The 19,171-nt window shown below is 52.2% G+C and overlaps 4 protein-coding genes across 8 annotated transcripts in view; 2 read left to right on the forward strand and 2 right to left on the reverse strand.

Annotated features, from left to right (window-relative positions):
- Position 1: 1 nt before the first annotated feature.
- On the forward strand, positions 2-2,858 carry COPS6 (COP9 signalosome subunit 6; the record flags this gene model as incomplete). Its single annotated transcript, XM_005868530.2, has 10 exons — positions 2-44; positions 252-377; positions 563-694; positions 1,023-1,111; positions 1,211-1,273; positions 1,579-1,626; positions 1,703-1,817; positions 1,909-2,001; positions 2,082-2,182; positions 2,321-2,858. Coding segments are annotated over 10 exons (951 nt in total), but the record flags the coding sequence as incomplete, so codon positions are not given.
- A 623-nt stretch (positions 2,859-3,481) lies between these two features.
- Positions 3,482-11,181, reverse strand: MCM7 (minichromosome maintenance complex component 7). Of its 5 annotated transcripts, none has more exons than XM_005868525.2 (15): positions 11,041-11,181; positions 9,792-9,871; positions 9,307-9,471; positions 9,016-9,140; positions 8,761-8,941; positions 8,351-8,488; positions 7,886-8,035; positions 7,590-7,704; positions 7,385-7,516; positions 7,119-7,202; positions 6,443-6,836; positions 6,090-6,173; positions 4,889-5,057; positions 4,040-4,149; positions 3,482-3,871 (listed from the first exon to the last, which is right to left on the reverse strand). In XM_005868525.2, exons 1-15 carry the CDS (start codon positions 11,069-11,071, stop codon positions 3,670-3,672), a joined length of 2,160 nt encoding a protein of 719 aa, XP_005868587.1. In that variant the 5' UTR covers positions 11,072-11,181; the 3' UTR covers positions 3,482-3,669. The 5 variants fall into 5 exon arrangements, with proteins under 5 accessions (XP_005868587.1, XP_014396950.1, XP_005868590.1 ...); XM_014541464.1 differs by lacking the exon at positions 11,041-11,181 and adding an exon at positions 10,452-10,565; XM_005868528.2 differs by lacking the exon at positions 11,041-11,181 and adding an exon at positions 10,361-10,565.
- A 185-nt stretch (positions 11,182-11,366) lies between these two features.
- AP4M1 (adaptor-related protein complex 4, mu 1 subunit) lies at positions 11,367-15,340 on the forward strand. The gene is made up of 15 exons (XM_014541466.1): positions 11,367-11,525; positions 11,627-11,715; positions 12,079-12,185; positions 12,264-12,360; positions 12,492-12,602; positions 12,690-12,770; positions 12,988-13,050; positions 13,149-13,215; positions 13,321-13,374; positions 13,502-13,608; positions 13,709-13,803; positions 14,148-14,192; positions 14,416-14,466; positions 14,604-14,715; positions 14,895-15,340. The coding sequence occupies exons 1-15, from the start codon at positions 11,468-11,470 to the stop codon at positions 15,117-15,119; spliced, it is 1,362 nt and encodes a 453-aa protein (XP_014396952.1). The 5' UTR covers positions 11,367-11,467; the 3' UTR covers positions 15,120-15,340.
- The window catches only part of TAF6 (TAF6 RNA polymerase II, TATA box binding protein (TBP)-associated factor, 80kDa), a 6,926-nt gene continuing 3,074 nt past the window's right edge, over positions 15,320-19,171 (reverse strand). Inside the window, 10 exon segments of the mRNA XM_014541467.1 lie at positions 15,320-15,864; positions 16,129-16,326; positions 16,592-16,765; positions 17,336-17,461; positions 17,580-17,654; positions 17,923-18,105; positions 18,212-18,313; positions 18,445-18,522; positions 18,629-18,774; positions 18,991-19,110. Coding sequence (XP_014396953.1) covers positions 15,481-15,864; positions 16,129-16,326; positions 16,592-16,765; positions 17,336-17,461; positions 17,580-17,654; positions 17,923-18,105; positions 18,212-18,313; positions 18,445-18,522; positions 18,629-18,774; positions 18,991-19,110 — 1,586 coding nt within the window. The 3' untranslated portion in view covers positions 15,320-15,480.

The following is a 19,171-nucleotide window of genomic DNA, read 5'->3' on the forward strand; positions in this document are numbered from 1 at the left end:
GAACGGGACGGGTGGGAGCAGCGGGATGGAGGTGGATGCAGCAGGTAACGGGCCCCGCGGGGGCGGCCCCTAGAGACGGCTTTCGGGGTCGTGAAGGCCGCCTTCCTGGGTCCTGGGAGAAGTCAGGAGGGCGGACGGGACATCGGCCCCTGGGGGAACCGGCGGGCGGGATGTCTGGCCCGGGCTCTGCCGTCTCCGGGGAAGGACATGGGCCTGGATGCTCACCTTCTCTCCTCCTCCTCCCCCCTTAGTGGTCCCCAGCGTGATGGCCTCCGGAGTGACAGGGAGTGTTTCGGTCGCTCTTCATCCCCTCGTGATCCTCAACATCTCAGACCATTGGATTCGCATGCGCTCCCAGGAAGGGCGGCCTGTGCAGGGTGAGCGTTAAGCCGAGTCTACAACCTCCTCTGGTCGTCTCCCCCAGATAATGGTCTATGTTCCTTCCTTTCCTGAAGCCAGTTTCCCCTCGCCCAGGACTTGGTTCACTCTGACCTCAGGCCCTCAGCAGATGACTCGGAAGCTTGAGGATTCCTTACCCTCCCCCGTGTCCCTCTCTTCCCAGTGATCGGGGCTCTCATCGGGAAGCAGGAGGGCCGGAACATCGAGGTGATGAACTCCTTTGAGCTGCTGTCCCACACCGTGGAAGAGAAGATCATCATTGACAAGGAATATTATTACACCAAGGAGGAGCAGTGTGAGAGGGGAATGGAAGTGGGCAGAGGAGTGGGAGGACGAAAAGTGAAGTGGGGAAGATGGAGGAGGTTGGGAAGAGACACACAGGACATGGGGTGAGTACTATGGAAAAGTGAAGACAGAGTAATTGAAGAGATCTTAGAAAAGGACACACTCAGGTATTCTGCCCAAAGAAAGTAAAGGATGAAAGCATAAAAGGGGTTAATTATTCTAAACTGAGCCACGATTTGAGGGGGGAGAGGAGAAGCTGGTGAAAATACACCAGGAGTTTCAAATTAAGGAAGGATGGTTTAAAGAAATGCTTTGTGCTCTGGCCCCTTCCTCTCCAGTTAAACAGGTATTCAAGGAGCTGGAGTTTCTGGGTTGGTACACCACAGGGGGACCACCTGACCCATCCGACATCCACGTCCACAAGCAGGTATGCATTCCCACACATGTGCATGCTGGGCCAGAAAAGAGAGGGTGAGGGGAAGAAAGATGGGCATTGCCACTCTTGTCTGTCGTCTTCCTCTTCCAGGTGTGCGAGATAATCGAGAGCCCCCTCTTTCTTAAGTTGAACCCCATGACCAAGCACACGGATGTGAGTACACTGCCTCCATGCTCACTTTGTCATGCTTGTCTATCCTCATGCTTATTTTTTATCCTTATTGCCTCTTTTATTGTATCTCTATTGAGTTGAATCTCCATTCTGCCACTTAAGAGCTGTGTGACTTTGGGTTAGTCATTTAACCTCTAGTCTGCATTTTCTCATGTGTAAATGGGAATAATCCCTCCATCATTGGGTTTGATGAGAAAATCTAAAGTGAAAGGGCCAAGCCCAGTTTTTGGCACATAGTATAGGTTCAGGTGCATTTAATGTGAGAGCTGTTCTCCATCTCTTTACAGCTTCCCGTCAGTGTTTTTGAGTCGGTCATCGATATAATCAATGGAGAGGTAATGCCCTACCTTTCAACCCTCAGATCCTGCCCCTGGTGTTTCCTGCTTTTGACTTTCCCTATATGCTCCATAGGCCACAATGCTGTTTGCTGAACTGACCTATACTCTGGCCACAGAGGAAGCTGAACGCATTGGTGTAGACCATGTGGCCCGAATGACAGCAACAGGGAGTGGAGAGAACTCTACTGGTAACTGAGGTGGAGGGGTGTCCTTGGAAGTGGGGGTGGAAGGTGTGGTCAGAAGCCTTCTCAACCATGGCCTGTCCTTATCCCCCTGCAGTAGCTGAACACCTGATAGCACAGCACAGTGCTATCAAGATGTTGCACAGCCGCGTCAAGCTCATCTTGGAGTACGTCAAGGCCTCTGAAGCAGGTAGGACAGGGGTCTCCCTGGCACTCTTCTTTCCTGGTGAAGTGACAATATATTAATGCAGCCACTTTTTGTGCCTTTAGGAGAGGTCCCCTTTAACCATGAGATCCTTCGGGAGGCCTATGCTCTGTGTCACTGCCTCCCAGTACTCAGCACAGACAAGTTCAAGACAGACTTTTATGATGTGAGTGTAAATCCCAGGATGGGGAGGTAGGGCTCAATGCTGTCATTACTGCATGCAGGACATGGGACTCAACTGTTCCCTGGGCATGCTGTGAGGGACCTAGATCCCCTGGGGAACTGGTTCTTTCTGTTCCCTCAGCAATGCAATGATGTGGGGCTCATGGCCTACCTTGGCACCATCACCAAAACGTGCAACACCATGAACCAGTTCGTGAACAAGTTCAACGTCCTCTATGATCGACAAGGCATCGGCAGGCGGATGCGGGGGCTCTTCTTCTGAGAGGGTACTTGAAGAGATGATGCACAGGGGTCCCTATGTGCTCCATAGGCCACAACTGTGCAGAGGGGAGGGGTGCTACACTCCCTTTAGAGAAACCTGTCGTTAATAAAAGGGGAGCAGCTCCTCAGCACCCCTTCCAGTGGCTCTGTCCTCTGTTAGGTACCCCACAGGTTTCTCAACCATCTTAAAGGAGACCCTTGGTTCCAGCCTTGTGCAAAGGCAAGGAGTCCCTTTTTATCATCAGCTCTTCTCCATACTCTTCAGTGATTGGGGAGTTCACTGCCACTTGAAGTGACTCCATGTCTGGTCAGGTGGACTATGTTGAGCAGAATGCTGCCTGCTTCCATCTACGCAATCTGTTGTTTAATGTCTTCCTATAAAGGACTACTTTCCCAAACTTAATTCATTTTTTCACAGAGTGGGAGGATGAGGGATATTAAGCACATTTCTATCAAGGACAACTGAAAGCCTTGATCCTGTGGGCAGTCAGTATTACCAAGGCTTCCCAATTGTTGCTAGTTTACTGAATGCTTGCTACACTGGGTATATATTTGCCTGACCTATAGGCACCTCAGCCTGATGAGGCAGAGGTGCTAGTGTTTATACTTTAGAAACGAGGCCAGGTGATATAAACATGGGTATTGCCCTGTGTAATGCCAGGCATTACATTTCACATACCTTCCTTTAGGTCCCTGATTTCCATTACCCCCTGAATAAGACTTTCAAGTAGGAATTGGGGATTAAGGAGGTGTAATGAGGTGTAGAGGCATTTCAGAAAGAAATGGAGAGGCTGTTCCATTGCTACTGTATCCTCTGAACCTGAGTGGCACCTCAGTATACACTTGAGCCCAAAGGAGATCTGGGGAAAAGTCTCTGTATGGTGGGATTCTCATCTCACTGCATCCCATGTCTATATGGATGCCTGGCAGGTACTTTATACTCAGTGCATTTATGGAGTGGATGAAAGAAGACAAGTATAAAGCAAACAGGATATGCATCTAGGACACACACAATACCTCATTTTAACAAAAGGCAGCAATCTGTTACAAACACTTTATTAGCTAAAGGAATGAATAAAACAAGTGCAGCTCAGGAAAAAGAAGGGATCCTCCTTTCCCCTCAAGGGCAATTTAGGCCTTTAAAGGAAGGGGGAGGGGCGTTTGCACACACTATGCAGAGTAGACCCCAGCGTCACAAGTGGGTTGGAATCAGACAAAAGTGATCCGAGTCCGGGCAGTATTGACCTGCCAGACATTTAATTCCTCATACTCATCTAGAGCTGCCTGGAATTGGGCAGGTGTGAAACCACGAGATATGCAGCGCTGCTCCGCCTCAGAAAACCGGACACTTCGGCCTTCTGAGACCAACTCACGGACAGTGGCAAATATCACATCTGCTGGTCTTTGGGTCCTGAAGGCAACAAGTGTTAGTGTGTAAGGTCAGGGTACAAACAAGAGCACCCAACATGTCAGAGAACAGTGGTATCACAATTCTGAAGCCACCATCATACATGTGTCGTTGCAGAAGCCACAGGATAAGTGGTCTGCTTAAGACTTCCTCTTCCATTAAACCACTCACCTAGCTGTTTGTCCCTTGTCACTCAGTAGTGAGTCCTTTGACATCTCCATTAGCCTTATGGCTTCATTCACATCTTCCTTTTCTACTGTGTCCACCATTCGCAGACGTGCCTAAGGGGAAGGCAGGGACAGATGGGAACAGGAGGAGGGGAGTGGAACAGTCAGGGAACCCCCTTCTGTGTTGCCTACTCAGAAAACCAGTGGAGGCCCCCTCCCCTCCCCTATAAACATCCGCAGTGTGGGGCCGGCACTGTCAGACCGAGACAAGTGCAATGCCCAGGGCAGCGTCCAGCAATTGCCCAAGTCTCCGCCTCTCAACACTGGCCAGTCCCGGTGTTCAGCTGTCCTGCGAGGGAGACTAGACCCTTCTGAATTCCAGTGGGCTCCCCACCATGACAGATGGAGCTTGGGGAGCTCAGCCAAGAAAGCGATTGGCAGAGAGGTATCCCTGGGGCTCGGGAAGTGCTAGCTCAGCAGTAGGTCAGGTAATCACACTACCTGCACGAACAGCACTTTGGAGCCCCCAGGACTAAGGTCCAAGATGTGAGGACAGAAATGAAGATTTCTAGCACAGGATCTAGGACATAATGAAATTCACCCCACCCACCCCCATAGTGAGGCTTGAGCAGAAAGGCCTTTCCCTCCATGGACGCTGTGCGTGCCCTGCTGGAGCAGCAAGTACCCACAGTGCGGTAGCACGAGAGGACCACTATCTGCACTGTCAGCACTTTAGCCCCAGCAGGGCCTGAGTGGAAGGGAGGAGGCAATGAGAAAGGACAATGTTACTGCAGGCTGCCCAGTAATAGTCAAAACAGATAACCCTCCAGCAGAGTAGGAACTGGGCACTCACCAGAGCAGTGGATAGTCGCAGAATAGCCAGCAGAGTCCTGGCAGAAGTATAGGTGGCGTCCTTACTAGCCCAAGCCTCTCGCCTCATCTCCACGTATGCTGCTGTGATATAGTCGGCCAGAGACTCTGGCACTGTGGGCTGTTTCTCCCGGCACATAGCTATGTATCGTCTGTGAGGAAGCAGAAGAGATTTGGGAGAGTATGCTTTTTTTGTGTACATTTCCCATTTAAGAAAACTCTTGCCCTTGCTGGTTTAGCTCAGTGGATAGAGGATCAGCCTGCAGACTGAAAGGTCCTGGGTTCGATTCCGGTCAAGGGCATATGCCCGGGTTGTGGGCTTGGGGACGTGCTGGAGGCAGACAATCAATAATTCTCTCTCATCAGTGATATTTCTTTATCTCTCTCCCTTCCTCTCTGAAAACAAACAAAAAAACCGGGGGGAAAAAAAAATCTTGGGGTTGGGGAGGAATTTTTAAGTAGAAGAAAAAAAAAGTGGATTATCTGTGTGGCTTGAATATCACTGATAGATACAATCAATAATTCTCTCTCATCAGTGATATTTCTTTATCTCTCTCCCTTCCTCTCTGAAATCAACAAAAACCGGAAAAAAAAACCTCTTGGGGTTAGGGAGGAATTTTTAAGTAGAAGGAAAAAAAATAGTGGATTATCTGTGTGGCTTGAATATCACTGATAGATTTCTTGGTACATTTAAAATTGTTTCGATTTTTTAGGAAAATGGCTTATGCATGAGTAAGACAAATCCCCTTGTAACTAGAGATGGTCAAGTCCTCTCCTGAACATATTATGGCTACCGGGAACAAATATATTTTGTTTGCTTTAAGACAACTGTTTACTTGAAGAGAATAGGTAACAGGGAAGAAAAACTTGAGGGACTATTAGGAGCCCTTGCACAGACCTGTGGAGAACATTGTGACAAAGTATCCTTGCAGCAGGACCCAGCCTTGCCTAGAATCTGAACCTGCCTCATCCAAGACAGGCCAGTGATGTGCAAGATTAGTTCTGATGTGTGTTCTTCTGTGGCCAGCCTGGGGGGGACTAGATTCAATGTTCTCAGACCCATAACATAGAAAGGGATGGGCAGGGTGGTAGTAAGACTGAAAACTTTCCAAGAGACACACAAGGCCCAAGATACTGCCACACAAGGTGAAGCAGACCTGTCCTTCCTTACTCAGCTCTCCTACCTCATAAGCTTCATGTCCAAAGGTTCAAACTGGGCGGGAGGCTGCCGACTGTGCTGGTGTACATAGGTGATATGCTGGGCCAACCTGGGAATAGTGGAGGCAAGGAGGAACACTCTTTTTGGTGCTATGCACCCTGTGCCCCAACTCTTATCTTCCTCTTCCCTGGGCTCCATTGCCTCACAGTGTGGCAGGGAAAAACATTACCAAGAAATCCTTACCAGCGTTTCAGCCCAGACCCACCATTTCCCTAAGAATTGTGGAACCATTTTCATGAGAATTTGAGGGCTTTCCAATTTCTCCTCCCTCCCAATCATCTCTAAGGTATGTCTCTTTGAGTGTTGAGCTTAATTCACCGTAGGTCATTGTCTCGGTCAGGGCGGTCCTGGATTAGCCAGAGAAGGTCAAATCGAGAGAGGAGTGCGGCAGGAAGCTGTATGTTCTGTTCCAGGCTGCGGCGAGGGTTGTAGCGCCCATAGGCAGGGTTGGCAGCAGCCAGGATGGAGCAACGGGCATTGAGGGTGGTTAGAATGCCTGCCTTGGCAATGGAGATAGTCTGTTGCTCCATGACCTCATGGATGGCTGTGCGGTCAGCCTCAGCCATCTTGTCAAACTCATCGATGCAGCACACACCCTGGTCAGCCAGTACGAGGGCCCCACCCTCTAAGGTCAGTTCTCCAGTTACAGAGTCTCTCAGCACAGCTGCTGTAAGCCCCACTCCAGAGGAGCCGCGACCTGTTGTGTACTGGCCTAAATGGCAGGGTCAGGAAGACAGGAAACAAGCAGACATGTTTAGCAAAAGGGAAAAGAACAAGGAAGAGAGCAAGAATAAGGCAAGCACACAAATAATGGGGACAATGAAATGAGGCCTGCACTGACCTAATCTACTTGCTCAACCAGGCCTTCCTGGGTAAAGATCTATCTCCCTTCCCCAACCCTCTCCCACCTTTCAAATCCCCAAAGAAGAGAATAAATGTGGTGATCCTATTCTTGTTTCTACATTTACCTCCCTTCCCGAGTCCGATTACTCACTGCGGGGGGCCAGGCGATCAATGTAAGACAGGAGCTGAGATTTAGCCACACCAGGATCCCCCATCAGGCAGATGTTGATGTTGCCTGGAAAAGAAAGCCCCTGCGACTGTTCTCTTAACGCAAGTTGTCCAACAGAGAAAATATTTCTGAAGCCTACCCCACCCCCATACTCAGGATCGTTTCTTCTGATCCATTCTGGTGCCCGTGAAGCCAAGATGCCAAGTCTTGCTTTCCCTCGTCAGAGCCTCTTCCTCATTTTCTCTTACCCCTGATTTTCATGCCCCGAGGAGACTGGTCCACACCTCCCACCAGAAGGAGCAGCAGCGCCTTCTTTACATCTTCATGCCCATATATTTCTGGAGCAATGGAGGCTGCCAGCTTTTCGTAGAAATCCTCCTCTGAGGGCAAAGTGAAAATTAGGAAAAAAAGTGCTAGGAAGAAACATTCCTGGTCTTTCCCCCAGCTCCTCACCTGCGATCTGCCTCAGCTCCTCCTTGCTCAGTTCTCCAGACCCAGACTCATCATCCTCACTCTTACTCATCTTCACAATCCGATGGGCTTCCAGGTAAGTTTCTGAGAGTAAACCCTTGAACAGGAAAAGACCATGATATGAAAAAAGTCCACATTATTCCTTCAGAAAGGAGTTCCCGATAAAACCCTCTGTTCTATTTTGTTTTGCTGTTAATAGTTTTCTCTGTGGGTGTGGTGAGAGTGAGTGGGCAAGGGGGAAAAGGGAACATTCCCTCCCTTCAAACTCCCTTTCTTACCTGTACCACCTGCCGGAACCCAGAGCGCAACATTGGCAAGAAGATACCAGTGACACTGATGTGGTCCCCAGGCTGGGCAATCCGTGTGTTCTCTCCTTCTACCAACACCGTGATGCTACGAGGGATATTTCCCACAGGCACTTGGTCACTCTGGGGGATAAGGGTGCACAGGCAAGGAGAAAAGAACATAAGCCCCTTTAGGATCTAAGCTCCTGCCTAGGGATCCCACTCTTCTACTTCTTGACCCACCCTAGCTGCAGACCAGCCAACAGGAATACGGAAGCAGAGATCTCCTTTACCTCTCCCCAGCTCAATCAAAGTTTCAGTTAAATATCCCTCCTGCTCTAGGTGACTTCTCTGCCTCACCTCCTCCTCCTCCTCTTCTTTCTTCCACTTGTGAGTGACTATAGTATTCAAATCGACTCCCAAGCTCCATCTCCCCTGGGCAACACCCCCAAAACTCACATGTTCTTGCATCTTCATCTCCTGGAATTTTATGAATTTGGAGCCACGTGTCTGTAAATATAGTCGCCCTCCTGAACGGTTGGTCTGGCACTCTTGGCTCGGGCACATAATCAGAGGCATGAAAGTGGGAGACTGGATCTAGGATGTAAGAAAGCATCAAAGGAAGTCAGAAGAAAATGAACCACTCAGAGTCAGTCACTTGCATCATGTTTTATCATCACAGAACTATTCTGGGATAACAGTTGACAGGCATCAAAAACACAAATGGATGGTCTACATACCAGAAAAAGAATGAAAGGTGAAAACACAGATGTATCTTACAGTAAACAGAGAAAAGGATAAACCTCATAGACAGGAATTCTTACAAAAAAGACTAACAAGTGCATTCCCGTTCCCTACTTCATACATACCGGCTGGTAGGTCTCTGCCCCACACTGGTCACAAGTGTAAGTGGCCACCACCATTCTGGGTTTAACTTCAGAGACACGAGTGACAATTCCACGTACAGTTACCAATTTCCCTACAGAGTCAGCCCGCACTTCCCGGATCACACGAGGCTTATTACTACTTGGGCCTTGAAAGTACAGTTCACTGAGAGAGAAAATAGTCATTAGCAAGGTCCTGAAGAACAAATTCCCACACCTTTCCCCACTGAGATCACTCACAATCTACGCATGAGTTCAGGAGGGTACTGGTTCTGGGGGCTTCGGGCTGCCCCAGGGTCCCGGCTCCGCTGCTCCATCATCAGTCGGTGCTCAATGTAAACATCCAGGACATCTTTATTTACCACCTACAGGCAAAGGAAGGAAGATGGGAAAAATGAGGGGCAGGATGGGGCATAAAGGTCAGCAGGCAGAAATCATTGCCCTCCTTTCTGCTAGCTCAGAAAACATGAATATCTGAGACGCTCCCTGACAGAAAAGTTCTTTGCCCTGAATTTTCTTGCAAACACTCACCTCCCTCTCCTTGTATTGAGGCAGCAGCTCCTGAACAGAATCAGCAAAGAGCCTCGCATAGCGCTTGGTGTTCTCACAAATTGAATCCACCAGCTCAGGGTCCTCCTCGGCTACATCATCTAGGTCTATGTACATTGCCACCTGTTCCCGATGAGCCAGTCGAACCTGGGGTGGGGAAGAGTTGGGAAGACCCGAGTCAAGTTTACTGTGCTCATGCAAGGACCCATCACTGTGAGCTCAGGACAGATGCCAGGTCTCCACAGAGGAGAAACAGTGTGGGACAGCAGTACTCACTTCTGAACCCCCAAAGACAGCTTCCCAACTCCTAGAAACACCTCAATTATCACAAATGTAGGACCGTATCACTTACCAAGTACCGGGTACCGCACTAAACATATGTCATTTACAGACAGATGTGCTTGTTCAAATAAGCCAGGCCACCTTACAGCTCCTTAAGGTGCCATTCCCTCCAATCTTAGACTTACCAACTGGTTCCCATACTTGAACTGCTTCTTGCCAAACTCGTCATCCTGGTAAAACTCTTGTAGGAATTTCTTCACTTTTTCTATAATGTAAATATAAAATCATGATGATCAACCTTCCTTTCTTTGAGGTGCCTTTTTGCAAACCCCTGACAGAAATCTAAGAAACCCACTCTTGTTTAAGTGACTAAATAGTTATATGAACGTTTAAATCACCCCACCCCACATAATTTTCCCCAAACTGGGCAGAACTCCTTTTCACAAGTCTGTTTTTATCTAAAGAATAAGGGGGCACTTGGCAGTTGAAAAATTACCCAACACCCTCCCCCTGGGGTAATTTCAGTGTCTGCCTTCGTTAGAAATTTCAGTGCCCGTTCCCAAAGGCCTCCCAACTCCCAGCAGCAAACTCAAGTCTCAAGGTTCTCAGCTTTTCTTCCGTAATTATTCCCCGTTTTCTTTCGGTGCCCTAAACCTAAGCCACTAGTCCCATCCTCCACCCCACCCCCTCTACCGCCACTGCTTCCGCTCTTAGTAAACAAAGAAGCACATGGGCCCAGATGCTGCCGCCTCACAGCGCGGGATTCCTCCGCCCGGGGGAGCCGGTCCGGCAACTGGCCAGCTGGTCCAGGGCACTCCGTCGTCCCCGTCTCGGCCCCATACTACCTCCTCTAAGATTCGCACTAAAACCCTGAATTCCAGGCACGCCCCCGCTCTCGGCAGCTCCCTCGGAGGCTACCGCGCGGAAGGACACTGTTTACACACGGAGCTCCCTCCGAGGCGTCGCGCAACTTCCGCCCGCCTTCACTTCCGCTTGTAGGTTGGACTAAAATGGCCAATCCGCGCGCGCAGCGGCCCGGGTCAGCCCGCCCCCGGGGCTTCGACATCCCGGGAGAACGCGGCTACTTGGGAGTGCCGAAGCGCGCGGAAGGTAGCGGGGCCAGCGGGGCCCGACTCCACGCCCTAGATAAGACCTTCCGAGGTCCTGGTCTCGCCTAGGCGCGACCGTCTCCACTCGAACCCTCAGCGGGACTATCCGCCGCCCCCACTCCTTTCCCGGACACCATCACTAGCTCTTCTCCGACCTCGGGTCTCCACGCGCCTCCCAGGCACCGTGTGCCTTAGCCACGCCGCTTCTGGACCCCGGCTCTGGCCTCGCGCGCCGAGCGGCCCCCAGGACCCTAGCTCACATCAACAGGTGCTGGCCGGGAGAGTTCCCGCGCCGGACGCCCCTCCCAAGCTTGCAGACCCTCACCTTTCTCCAGCGCGTAGTCCTTAAGAGCCATCGCTGCTGAGGACCGTGCAGCAGCAGTTGGCGCGCTCTGGGTTCTCACTCTCCCGTAGCTGCGAACGTTCCCGCTGCAGACTGTGGCTGACCAACCGAAATTGGCGCGAAACGTCGCCCAACACGTGACCGGCGCAGCCGCGTATGGGCCAATCCGATAAGAGGTCCTCTGTCCCGCCCTCTCGCCGCGGGCCCAGCATCGACCAATCACCAGGCGAACCTGGGCTGAGTGACGGGGAAGCGACGTGGGTGATGAAAGGGACAGGTTGGGCGGGGTGGGGCAGGCGCCGGATTTCCCGCGTCAGAGGAGAATCGGTCTTAAAGGGCCAGCCTACACGCGTCCCTTTGTTCGGGGCCGCCGTCCCTTTCCTCTCCTTGTCCACTCTGCAGAACGGCCATGATTTCCCAGTTCTTCATTCTGTCCTCCAAGGGGGACCCACTCATCTACAAGGACTGTATCCTTGACCCACGAGTCCACGGAGGGAGGCTGGGGTGGGAGTAGTGTCCCAGAACTAGCTTGTGTCTCCGGCTCCTTAGCTGTCCTTCAACCGGTCAGTCCGCGGGGACAGTGGAGGCCGGGATGTGGCCGAGCTCTTCTACCGGAAGCTGACGGGACTGCCTGGAGAAGAGTCCCCGGTTGTCATGGTAACCACAGGGGGTTGGAGTGATATTCTGGCAGGGTCGGGTGGAGGGGACGCTTCCTCCCCCTCGGGGCTGTGTCCTTGAGGGCTTCCCATGGGGATGGGGGCCGTGCATTCCTCCAAATAATATTGAGGAAAGTTTATTGAGCGCTAACAATATAGCAGGCACAGCTCCTCGCATGAAGAAGGAACACTCATGAACCCCACTTTACACTTGGGGAGACTGGGCCCTTGGGAGGTTTCTGGTTCGCCCGAGGTCGCACTGCTGGGCAGCTGGGGAATCAGGGTACCAGCTAAAATCTCGTGGGCCCTTAAGCACAACTCCCTTCCTGATGCTGCCCCCCCCCCACCCCCCTTCCTGCCTCAGCACCACGATGACCGGCATTTTATTCACATCAGACACAGTGGTCTCTATTTGGTGGCCACGACTTCAGAAAACATTTCTCCCTTCAGCCTCCTGGAGCTGCTCTCTCGGTGAGGAGGGCAGGGCGGGGCAGCGGGGTGTTGGGGGGTGAGAGGAGGGAGAGAGGCACACGCCATTCTTTTCCTCAGGTTAGCCACACTCCTGGGCGATTACTGCGGCTCCCTGGGAGAGGGGACCATCTCCCGCAACGTGGCCCTCGTCTATGAACTCCTGGATGAGGTGTTGGTAAGGCTCAGAGATGTCCTTCCTTGTCCCTGTTCCCTACAGAGCTGTTCCTTGACTGTGAGGCCAAGGCCACTCCACTTCACCTCTTTGCTCCACGGGCCCCCCTAAAACTGTTCTTCCCCGGTCGGTAGGATTACGGCTATGTGCAGACCACATCCACGGAGATGCTGAGGAACTTCATCCAGACCGAGGCTGTGGTCAGCAAACCCTTCAGCCTCTTCGATCTCAGCAGCGTGGGCTTGGTGAGCCGAGGGACAGAGGACCAGGAGGGAGAAGGTTCGGCTGGGAGTGTCAGACCTTGAGGACTGATTGCTTTGGGTGCTTTGCAGTTTGGGGCTGAGACACAACAGAGCAAAGTGGCCCCCAGCAGTGCAGCCAGCCGCCCCGTCCTGTCCAGCCGTTCTGACCAGGTGAGGGAGACTACACAGGTTCAGACCCTCTGATTCTGTTTTAGGGGATCCCAGAGTCCAAGATGCCTGCCTATCTTTCCACCTCTCCTAGGTTTGGATAATCCAGTCCCTTCCCATACCTCGTGTCCCCCACCCTGGCCCTAGCGTCCACTGCTCTGGCCACTTTAGAATACAGGCTGTTCAGCCTCCAACTACCCAAATGCCCTCTCTTCCTCAGAGCCAAAAGAATGAAGTGTTTTTGGATGTGGTTGAGAGACTGTCCGTACTGATAGCATCTAATGTAAGTCTGGGCCCCCCGCCCTGGAGCTGAGGACAGGTAGTATCTGGCAAACACATTTGGGGAGGTCATCTCTGGGCACTAACCTCTGCCACTCTCAGGGCTCACTGCTGAAGGTGGATGTGCAGGGGGAGATCCGACTCAAGAGCTTTCTTCCCAGTGGCTCTGGTGAGAAGTCTGCAGGGTGGGCCTAGGGTTGGGTGTGGGACAGACTTCTTGGTGGGGTTTGTGGTGGTATTTGGTGGCCTTTTCTGATGTCCTTTTTTCTGGCAGAGATGCGCATTGGCTTGACAGAAGAATTTTGTGTGGGGAAGTCGGAACTGAGAGGTGAGAAAAAAGTGGGTCTTTCTCTCCTACCAGAAGCTTCATGCAGAGAAGTTAGAGACAGATCCCTACCCCATCCCTGCTTGCTCTTCTCTCCCAAAATATGGCTTAGCAGAGTCTTTCTTTCTAGGTTATGGGCCAGGAATTCGGGTGGATGAAGTCTCATTTCACAGCTCGGTGCAACTGGATGAATTTGAGTCTCATCGAATACTCCGCTTGCAGCCACCTCAGGGCGAGGTCAGGATGGGCTGGCCTAGCATATTCCATCTACCCAAGGGAAGGGAGGCAGTTCAGGTGTGAGGGGACCAAACTGATCACCGTTTCTCCCTCATCTTAGCTGACTGTGATGCGGTACCAACTCTCAGATGACCTCCCCTCCCCGCTTCCCTTCCGGCTCTTTCCCTCTGTGCAGTGGGACCGAGGCTCAGGCAGGTGAGACCATTTCCAGTTCTAGAATTTCTCTGGAACCCAAGTCAATAGGTAGATTTATTGTGGAGGCATGGTGGTTAGTGGTATAGGTTACAAATTGGAAAAAGGCACCCTCCCTCCAAGTGGATTCAGCCCCATGAACATTAGTGACTAATAGAGTCGAGTAGATTTCAGCCCTTCTCTCTCCTTCCTTCAGTACACGTATGGGTGCTGGTGAGATGCCAGTAGGATATGGCTAGAGCAAGCATGTCAAACCCTCGGCCAGTGGGCCGCATGCCTTGTTTGCATGCCGGCCACGAGTTTGACATGCTTGGGCTAGAGTAACGGTGTTGTATTCTCTCGTCCAGGCTCCAGGTTTATCTGAAGTTACGATGTGACTTGCCCCCAAAGAGGTATGAGTGCGGGTAGCCAAGACTAGTTCAGCTATGGGGAGTAGGAGAAAGGGCCCAGATAGATACCTGTCGCTGTGGCTTTCAGATGCAGCCACCAGCCTAGGAATCAGTTTGGGAAGGGGGTGGGGCGGAACTTGTGCTGAATTCTAGCTATGACATTAATGAAGCGTGGAGACAAGTCACTACCTTTCTGGGGCTGACTCTGTTCCTTTCATGTTTGCAGCCAGGCTCTCAATATCAGGCTTCATCTTCCCCTGCCTCGAGGGGTGGTCAGGTTAGTGTGTGTGCATTATGGCTTTACCAGCTTCCCTGGACAACAGGATGGCACTGGGGAGGAGAGTATATACTGTGGGGGTGGAACTGGCCTGCCCGAGGCAGTCGGGCTGAGCCTAGCACCTTTCCAAACTCCAGCCTGTCTCAGGAGCTGAGTAGCCCAGAGCAGAAGGCAGAGCTGTGGGATGGAGCCCTTCGCTGGGACCTGCCTCGGGTGCAAGGAGGCTCTCAGCTCTCAGGCCTTTTCCAGGTATCAGCTGCTGATTCTCTAAGGTCCTCTTCTCCCTCCATTTTCAGCCCCAACTCATGTCTCCTAATATAGTTGCTGCGTTGTTCCCACTAATATAATCACCTTCCTGGCCCCACGGCTCCCCTGCCCACCTTCCTCTCTGTCTTCAGCACTCATCCCTCTGCCTCTATCCCTCACAGATGGAAGTCCCAGGTCTGCCCGGGCCTCCTGGTCAAGGACATTCCACCTCAGCCCCTCCTCTGGGGCTGGGCCCTGCGAGCCTCTCCTTTGAACTTCCCCGGCACACGTGCTCCGGCCTCCAGGTTCGCTTCCTCAGGTTGGCATTCAGACACTGCAGCAATGCCAACCCCCACAAGTGGGTGCGACACCTAAGCCACAGTGATGCTTATGTCATTCGGATCTGAGGCTCCCCAAACAAGGACATGGGCAGAAAAGACGGTGGCCTGTGGTTCAGGAGGAGGACGCTACTGTCTTCTCCATTCTTCTGGCCTGTGGTTATGGATCTGGCTGGAAGAGACCTAAGTCCTAGAGACCACGAGGGCTCAACAGGTTAGATCCTTCCATTGTATCGGACACAGGAAGGACTGAGGTGAATCGGAACTTTTAAATCAAACTTTTATTATGAGGAGCTGGCTGTACAATATCTAAAAAGAAAGTTAAGGTGAGGGAAGCAGATGACTACTTCCTTCCACCGTGTGTATGTGTGTGTGTGTGTATGTAGAGAGAGACTCTTGGGAAGAGAAGGTTGGCAGATGTGTGACAGCATCAAGGGGCAGGCTGAGGCGAGCCAGATCCAGGGGGCTGGGAGCCATTAGCCTTTGGAGTCCCTGGAGCTGGAGGAGGGCTATCTCCAGCTTCCTGTTTTCCCCCACAGAGGGCACTGCCCCCAAGTGGGGAAGGGGCTTAGGATTGGGGAGGGACTGGGGAAGGGTGGGAGGTGGGGGGGCCTCCTTTGCCGTCCCCTGTTGGGGGAAGAGAGACCACTATGTACTTCTGGACACTGCCGGGGCCAGAGGGAGCAGTGCTGGGGGGTGCAGCTGTGGCAGTGGAGACCAGCTTGACAATGGGCTGCACACTGGGGACCGTGGTAGTGACAGGAGAGGTGGTGGTGGAGCCTGAGCCAGGGGCTGAGGTGCTGAGGGACAGGACCTGGGAGAAGAACGTAAAGTCAGTGTCTGTTATCTTGCATCCTCACTACTCCCCAGGCCTGGGGGAATACCTCACTTGCTCCAACCAAATAATCATCCTCTGATTCATCCTCAGGGGGAGAAGCTATGGCCTTCGGGGCCCTGGGAAGTGCTCTTTCTATCTCCTGTTTTGGGCCCAGAGGTGACTGGGCTCTACTCTGGGGTCTCTCAGGACAGCACGGTGACATGCTTCCCATCATCCCTGGTCCCATAGGGCTCTACATACCTGTTGGGTGGATGAGGCACTAGAGGACGATGACATTACAATAAACTTGGTGGGAGGAGGGGAAGGCTGAGGTGGAGCGGCAGCTCGTGCAGACACCAGTGTCTGGACGGGCAGTGCAATGGAGCCAGGGACTTTCAGCAAGCCAGGGGTCCGAGGGCCAGGTTGAGGGGCCTGAGAAAGGGTCAGCGTGGGTCGGGGCTGTAGGAGGGAGAGGCAAGAAGAAAATGTCAACATCTAAGAAAATGGGCTCGTCTTGCTCCTGAGTTGGTCTCACTGGGGTGGGGGTTTAGCTGCCTCCAAAACTTTTGACTCGGAGGGCCCTGGGTTTTAAAAAATTCATGCTCAGCATGGGCATGCCTGAATTCCACATCCCAATGCAAACTGGGGCTCTGTCCCGCCCCCGTTATTCTTCATTCCTCCTCTCCATTTGGTCACCCTTCCGCCTCCCTGGACTGTCACTGACCTGAGTGATGGTCAGAGTGGTCCTGTTGACCTGCTGAGCCTGCAGAGCAGCTTGAGCCCGGGCCTTGACCACATGGGAGCAGAGGAGGGGTCCAAGGGACCCAAATTCTGCCCGATAGGCATCCTGATTGTCAGGTGGTGGGCGCAGCTTTGCCAGAACAGGGGCACAGTGCTTCTGTAGAGATAAAGCAAAAAAAAAAAAAAAAAAAAGCAGGTAGGAAGAGGGTTGGGATTCTCAGAAGTGTGGTGAAGGCATGAAAAAGGCTATTACCATTTCAGTATGTTCTTGGTGAAGGCCAAACTGCTGGCATAGCAGTGTGTATAAGGAATGCTGTGGTTTTTCTTAATAAGAAAACATAGGCACCAATTGGTGTGAACAGAGAACATGCTAAATACCCTGGTAATATCTGAGAGGTAGTTTTGGTCCATAGGGCATATGCTGTACACAGAATGGGCCAAAGTGATCCAGAAGCATGAGGAGTAGTGCAGTCTGGAAGCCTTGAGATTTAAGACCTCTTATTTCTTATTTAACTCTTTTGTGCCTCAGTGTTTTCCATCTGTTAAATAGTATTGGACTCTGAGGTTGCTCTGAATATATGAGGCAAAGATGGGATAAATGAATAAAAGACCACATTCTTGCTAAACATTGTACCTGTGTGTGTGTGTGTGTATGTGTGTGTGTGAGTGTGAGGGGGGAGGGAGGATTAGTGGGAAGAAGCAGGGGGAGGCAGGGGGCTCTGGTCACCAGGAGGAGGCTCTGCACGTGGTCAGCTCCAATTCGGTCAACGTTGCTTAGCACAGGGCCAGCCAGAACACTTCGGATCCGCTCCCCCTCCTGCTGCAGCCGTGGCAGAATCAGAGTTTTAATCACCTGTTGGAAAGGAAGAGGAGAAGCCAGGGCCCTGGGGTCACCACAGTGTCTCCCAGGTGGTGGGCTATTGCCCACTATGACTTCATGATGCCTCCCTCCCAAGTGCTTCCCCACTGACATCATGTCCCAGCTCGGCCAGGCCTGCAATGGAGCCGTAACGTGTGGTCCACGGAGTCCTCTCATCCACCCAGCTCTGTAAGGGGATGGAAAATAAATCCAGGTAAATGGGCCCGAAAGCCTAATTGGTAAGGACCCAAGTCTCATAAACACACTTTCCTTGTAGATCATTAAGACATTACAGATATATATGGCATACGGCTCAAGTCCCATTCCCAATCCCTCTGCCCTCTGCCCCTTGTTTTCAATTTCCACCCACAACTGACCCACCACTGCTCTCATTGTCCTGGTGACAACCCTGAGGCAGAGATGTGAAAGGGCTTACGTTCCTTATTCTGGCTCACCTTGGTGAAGGTCTTGGTGATCCGGGACTGGATGTTGTTAGTGGTGGTGCTGAAACGCTTGCAGATCTGGGCCACCAGGCGGGCAGCAAAGTCCCGGAGTGCCCAGTGATTGTCCACATCTGGCCTCAGACACAACTGTCTGCACACGACGCAGGTCATCACGGCTGGAATCAACTCATGCAGCTGAGAGAAAAGTGGTAAGACAGCTAATTATGGTTACTGGCTTACTGCTGGTGGTGGTGAGGTCTCCAAAGCCTGGGATAAGAGGTGGGTAGGCAGGACCACTCACGTATTTTTCTAGGTAGAGCGTAGGGTTGTCCATCAGTGCCTTCACCATGCGCATCAAGTAGATGAGCAGGGCCAGGTTGTTCTGCACCACGTTCACACGGACCTATAGGAGGGAGAAGTGACAGGGCAGGGAGACACTTTAGATGAGCTTCCCCTGCCAACTCCTCACCCCCTGGAACCTCATTCTAGGGCCTTGACCACATGGGAGCAGAGGAGGGGTCTGAATCCTCTCACCCCCTCTGAGATGAAGGTGCTGAATCGTGGCAGCATCTGATAGAGCCCTGGGTCTGTTGCGATGCTCTGAAGGGCTTCTTGTGGGAGGAGGGGAATGAGTGAGGTGGGGCAGATACCACGGGGAGAATCTGTGAGGCCTCCAAGAGAAGGGGTCTGCGGTAAAGGCAGGGTGGTGGGGCCTCACCGCTCTCTTGGCTTCACATGACCCCACACAGGCTTCAGTGATCACCTTGTAGTACAGTTGCTGCTCCACAGACAACTCATGGATACTTCGGGGCTTTAATCGAAAAGGGCCCCCCTCCAGGAGGGGTGGTGCCTTCTTCTCTTTCCCTGTGTAAATTGGGAAGATGGGCTTGAAAAAGAAAGCTCCAGAAGCGGCCTCAGTATCAGAGAAACCTTGAACCTCTACTCACCTACCCAGGGAGACCTGGCTTCCCTTACGCTGCTTGGTCCCTTCTGGGGCTTCCTGGCTGACCTCACCCAATTCACAGTGACTATCTGGCTTTGGGGAAAGAGCCAGAAGAGGCCTGGCCTAGCAGTACTGACCTTTGCCATCAGCTGGAGCAGCCCCTTGACCTTTGCTTTTCAAGGGTCCATCTTCCTCCTGGCCTGGCTTTGCTGACTTCAGGGGTTCTGTGGCCTCAGCTTTCTGCTGCTCTTTGGGAGCTGGTGGGAAAGCAGTCAGTTGCAAGAGTGTTGAGAGGTAGGAGGAGGGGCAGGGGCAGGG

The sequence above is a fragment of the Myotis brandtii genome, unplaced genomic scaffold (assembly GCF_000412655.1).
Source record: "Myotis brandtii unplaced genomic scaffold, ASM41265v1 scaffold2720, whole genome shotgun sequence".
Taxonomy (NCBI): Eukaryota; Metazoa; Chordata; class Mammalia; order Chiroptera; family Vespertilionidae; genus Myotis; species Myotis brandtii.

What these genes read in the sequence shown, in the direction of transcription:
- MCM7 (XM_005868525.2), bottom strand. Translation starts at nt 11,071, where the DNA reads ATGGCTCTTAAGGACTACGCGCTGGAGAAAG. An exon ending in GGGCAGAGACCTACCAGCCG is followed by an intron (nt 8,489 to 8,760) that starts GTATGTATGAAG and finishes CTTACATCCTAG; the next exon opens with ATCCAGTCTCCCACTTTCAT. An exon ending in GGTTCCGGCAGGTGGTACAG is followed by an intron (nt 7,705 to 7,885) that starts GTAAGAAAGGGA and finishes TTCCTGTTCAAG; the next exon opens with GGTTTACTCTCAGAAACTTA.
- AP4M1 (XM_014541466.1), top strand. Translation starts at nt 11,468, where the DNA reads ATGATTTCCCAGTTCTTCATTCTGTCCTCCAAGGGGGACCCACTCATC. An exon ending in CCCACTCATCTACAAGGACT is followed by an intron (nt 11,526 to 11,626) that starts GTATCCTTGACC and finishes TCAACCGGTCAG; the next exon opens with TCCGCGGGGACAGTGGAGGC. An exon ending in CTTTCTTCCCAGTGGCTCTG is followed by an intron (nt 13,216 to 13,320) that starts GTGAGAAGTCTG and finishes TTTTTCTGGCAG; the next exon opens with AGATGCGCATTGGCTTGACA.